General features: G+C 58.0%; 1 protein-coding gene across 1 annotated transcript in view; it reads left to right on the top strand.

Moving 5' to 3' along the window:
- ASIC2 (acid sensing ion channel subunit 2) overlaps nucleotides 1-3,319 on the top strand; it is a 203,976-nt gene extending 200,657 nt beyond the window's left edge. The window contains 2 exon segments of the mRNA XM_006099877.3: nucleotides 950-1,079; nucleotides 2,600-3,319. Coding sequence (XP_006099939.3) covers nucleotides 950-1,079; nucleotides 2,600-2,701 — 232 coding nt within the window. The 3' untranslated portion in view covers nucleotides 2,702-3,319.
- The last annotated feature ends 1,407 nt before the right edge of the window (nucleotides 3,320-4,726 follow it).

Below are 4,726 nucleotides of genomic sequence, written 5' to 3'. Positions count from 1 at the left end.
TCCTCGGTCCTGAGAAGAGCAAGGCCACACCCACTGCCTCTGGCTGCTGATGGTCTGTGGAGATGTCTCCCTCGGGGGCAGCAGGGACAGAGCAGCTGAGAGCTTCCCAAACAGCGGGCAGCGGCTTCAGGATTGGGAGCTCCTGGTGCTCCTCAGCCTTCCCACCCATCTCCCCAGACCAGCTGGCTGCAGGGCTCCAGGACCCCTTGGGCATGCCCAGGCCCTCGCAGACCCCGGGAGCACCGGGTCTGGGCCCAGCAAACAGTGCTTGCGAGCAGAGTCTGCCCCAGAGAGGCCTGGCCGTGGCCAAAGGTTGCTCTCTGGGAGCCACTGTGGGGCGGGAGGGACCTGTGGCCAGCGTTCCCGGCGTCCCGCCCTGCCTTTCAGCAGGGAAACCTTGTTCCACACGCCAAAACCACGCCCCATGGCCAGATTTTATTCCGCTTTGTTTCTTGATTTTGTGAGAAGCTGTACAAAGTTAGGGAAATTGAATCACACTGGGTAACATATTTGATAACTACCCTCTGCTGCTAAGAATAAAATGTTACGGACTCGAGTATGCCCTGAACTTATCAACTGTCGGGGAGACGGGCCTAGAAAGTAATTAGCAATCTTGTCCCCCAGACCCGGGCTCAGAAAGGGGCCCAGGCTGCTCCTGAGGGCAGATGGGGAGCCAGCACTCCAGCACGTGTCACTTCTCCACACTGTCCATCCACAGGAGAAAGCGGTCCGCACTGCGACAGGGCCCTCTGTGACCTCTCCAAGCTCTGGCCCCGGCACCAGAATCCCTTGGCAGCCCAGGGATGGGGCAGAGGCTCCTGCCCGGCCGGGGTCCTGCCACCATTTGTCTGGCCACAGCCCAGGGATGGGGCGGAGGCTCCTGCCCGGCGGGGGTCCTGCAGCCCAGGCAGCTGCTGCCAGGGTGGCTCCCCCACGGAACCCAGGGCAGGGAGGCCTCTGCCTTTGCCCCTTCCCCCAGCCTGACCACTCCCTTCCGGCCTCTCTTGCAGCTGATCAAAGAGAAACTATTAGACCTGCTGGGCAAAGAAGAGGATGAAGGGAGCCCCGAAGAGAACGTGGTAAGGGCGGCTTGTGGGTTGGAGGCCAATTGGCTCCTCTGGTCTATACAGGGGACGTGAAACCAGATACGGGGCCAGAGCAGGAGGGGCGGAGTGGAAGGGACCCAGGCTCCGGACGGAGCTGGCCTGGCTGGGTCCCAGGTCCCTGCTTCTGAGCTGTGTGCCTGGGGACAGGTCCCTATCTCCCTGAGCATCTGCCTCTTCGCAGGGACCTGGGGTGGAAGCAGGTTGGGGCGGGGTGGAGGGGTGTCATTCAGATGAGGGAGACCAGCCTATGAAACAATCAGCATGCCTAGTGGGGTTTTTAATATACTTTTATTGATTTCAGAGAGGAAGGGGGAGGGAGAGAGAGAAACGTCAGTGATGAGAGAGGACCATTGATCCACTGCCTCCTGCACGCCCCCTACTGAGGATCCAGCTGCCACAACCCAGGCATGTGCCTTGACTGGGAATCGAACCTTGACCTCCGGGTTCATAGGTCGATGCTCAACCACTGAGCCACACTGGCCGGGCAGCATGCCTAATTTATAGTAAGTGCTCAGCAAGTTCAGGTTCCCCCACTTTCCTTCTGCCTCTGAAATGTCTTAGTCATAGGTTCCCCCTCTATCCTTCCCCCTCCTGCAGTATCGTCCTCATCGAGTCTCTCCAATTTCTTAGCACGGCCTCCTGGCCAGTCTCTGCTCCCAGCCCTCACTGCTTCCCACCCAGAGCAGCGTGGGACAGCCTGGGGGTCTCCTGGAAGATCCTCGGTCTCTCGGCCACACCCTGCCCAGGGACCCAGGATGACTGTTCCCGGTGTGCAGTCTAACCCTGAAGGTCCTTTGGGCAGCTGTGACCAGCTCCGGTTCTGGCCTTCGAGGCCTCCGCCCTTACAGCTTGGCCTCAGCGATCGAACGGCACCCCCTGCCCCAGGCCTAGCCCCAGGCTGCACCTCCTCACCCAGCTAGGCCCCAAGGAGGCCCCCGAGGCCAAGGGTGGGATGGGCTATCCAGCCCACAGGCAGACGTCACTCAGATGTAGCTTCAGGTGGCACATCAGGGGACTTCTAGGAGGGAAGGCCACACCCCATCACCAGAGAGTCCTCTCCCCGCGCCGGGGGCACCCAGGGGGGGCAGTGGCGAGGGTTCTGAAGGCAGGGAGGCCCCTTCATGCCACAGATGCCAAACCAGTGCATGGTGTGTCTGGGGCAGAAGCAGCAGTGCCCCGGGGAGCCCACAAGTGAGGAGCGTGGTCCCCAAGGCTGCCAGTGGCACCTGATGAAGTTTTGAGTATAAACACCACCTTTGTCCGGCTGGTATGGCTCAGGAGGTCATGGTCCGATTCCCGGTCAGGGCACATGGCTCAGTTGTGGGCTCGATCCCCAGTGTGAGGCGTGCAGGAGGCAGCCAATCAATGATTCCCTCTCATCATTGATGTTTCTATCTCTCTCTCCTTCTCCCTCTCTCTGTGAAATCAATAAAAATATTGATTTAAATAAATAAATAAATAAATAAATAAACACCACCTTCCCCTCCCTCCAGAGCACCTGTGAGACGATGCCAAACCACTCTGAAACCATCAGCCACACTGTGACTGTGCCCCTGCAGACGGCCCTGGGGACCTTGGAGGAGATCGCCTGCTGACAGCCCTCGGAGCGCCCGGCACCCCCAAGCAGACCCTGAGGCCCAAGACCCGGGACAGGGGACAGCAGGCTCAGGCGGGATGGCCCCCGATGACGGAAAGCAGCAAGAGCCCCCTATGCACACATAGCAAACTCTCTGCCAAAACCTCGCTGCGGCCACGTGGACGCGGCCCGTCCTCGGTCCCCGCCGTGCGTCCCTCTTAGGAGACATGAGACACATTCTGGAACAGTCCAAGGACCAACCTGCCATCACATCTCACTGCCAGATGTAGAAAGCACCTGCATGCTCAGACTTCTCACGGCGCCACCTCCACGTCTGTCTGTGTACGAGACGCTCCGCTGCACGGTTCCGCCGCGGTGGGACCGGGTTCCGGCCCCCAGTCACCGCGAGGCCACAGCTGGAATCGCAGCTGCACAATCGAGGGAAACCGCAGAACTGTCGGCTACGTCCGGTCCTTGTGTGGTTCGTGAAGGTCCTTAACCTGCCCACAGTCCCCTTCCCGCCCCAGCCAACCCACCCCCACCCCCCGCCGGGGGACCGGCCGAGCCCCTCCAACCCCAGCGCCTGTGACGGAGGCCTGTGGCCTGGTGACTCCGGCCCGTGTCCGTGGCTCCCACGCGTTCTGCCCTCCCTGTGACATGGCTTGTACAGTCCGATTCTGTCTTTGGGGGGTTTACTGTCTGTCAGAAGTCCGTTTGGTTTTGTTTTCTGATCTTTGGGTTTGCTGTTCTGAGTTCGGTTTGGTTTTCCCATTTTCTCTGGCGTTTATTTATTCGTGCTTCCCGTCACGGTCATATTAAAGCTGGTCTTGTGGAAGTGGCTCCACGGTGTCTGCCTCCTCCCACCCTCAGGTCTCTCTCCCCACGCACCTAGGAAAGGGCCAGACCTCCCAGGCCAAAGACCACAGGTTCTGTCAAGTTTTGTGCAGCAACACTTACTAATCTTTAACAACTACTGATCGTGACCTTGTAAATGACTTCAGGACCCACTCACAGACGGGTCATAGCCCAGGGTCTGAATGACTCGCCTGGACCGTGGCGTGAAGAGGGAAGGCGGAGAACGCGCCCAGACACAAAAACCATAGAGGAGGCCTTCACGCTTTCTGCTCTCCACCTTGGGCTGCACACAGGCCCAGCGTGGCCTCCCTCCCACACACCAGCACTCCAGGACCCTCTCTGTGCCTCAGCTCTTCACCCATCACACAGACTGCTTGTCCCTGTAGGGGTCACCTTTGCATTTGGCCTCGCTCCTCATAAGTCCTCAGAGGTTGTCCAGATGGGAAAGGAGGTGGGGAGGGGCCTTTAGGCTGCAGGGGGGCTGCTCCTTCCAGCCCTGGGTGGCAAAAGAGAGCTTGCTGTTCAGGCAGAATCCTTGTGCAATCATTTCTCCAGATGCTGCCAGGGCACAGGCATCCCTCTCCTGAGACAAAGTCACTCCTCACTGCTTCAGGCTGGAAGATATCCTGCTGGTGCCCAGAGGGTCGGAGGCAGAAGAGCATAGTGTCCTCGGGCGCTCCCATCAGAGCCAGGAGCCAAACGACATGCCTATTCAGTGAGTTTGGAAACTATCAGATGCTCGGCTTTGTCCCAGTTTAACAGTTTCATCAATTTTTTAAAATCTATAGATTAAGTTGCAATTCCACCTGCTTCGTTGGATTTCTGGCTTCCTTTAAAAAGCACACACGCACACACAAACAACCTCAGATCAATGTGAGATGGAGCAAAGAATATTCGAGCGGGTTTGCATTGCTTCCGGCCTCCCATACGTTATGTGCTCCTTCTGATTGGGGGATTCTGGCTTTGCTCACCTTGGAGCAGGTCTACAGGCTTAACCTGCTTAAAGGGGAAAAGGCAGGAAATTCAAGATAGCAAGTCAATAGCCAACTACTGATTATTATTGACTGGTTGTTAACCAACGACCTAGTTGTCTGCCTGAACTCCTGGGAGTGGCCGGGTGTTTTCTATTATCCTCACTTCAAACAAATAACCATTTTTGCAATCATTTCCTTCGTGGAGGCCTGGGAGG

Source organism: Myotis lucifugus, unplaced genomic scaffold (assembly GCF_000147115.1).
Source record: "Myotis lucifugus unplaced genomic scaffold, Myoluc2.0 scaffold_287, whole genome shotgun sequence".
NCBI classification, from domain to species: domain Eukaryota; kingdom Metazoa; phylum Chordata; class Mammalia; order Chiroptera; family Vespertilionidae; genus Myotis; species Myotis lucifugus.
The sequence above is the reverse complement of the archived record's forward strand: the minus strand, read 5'-3'. Positions and strand labels throughout refer to the sequence as shown.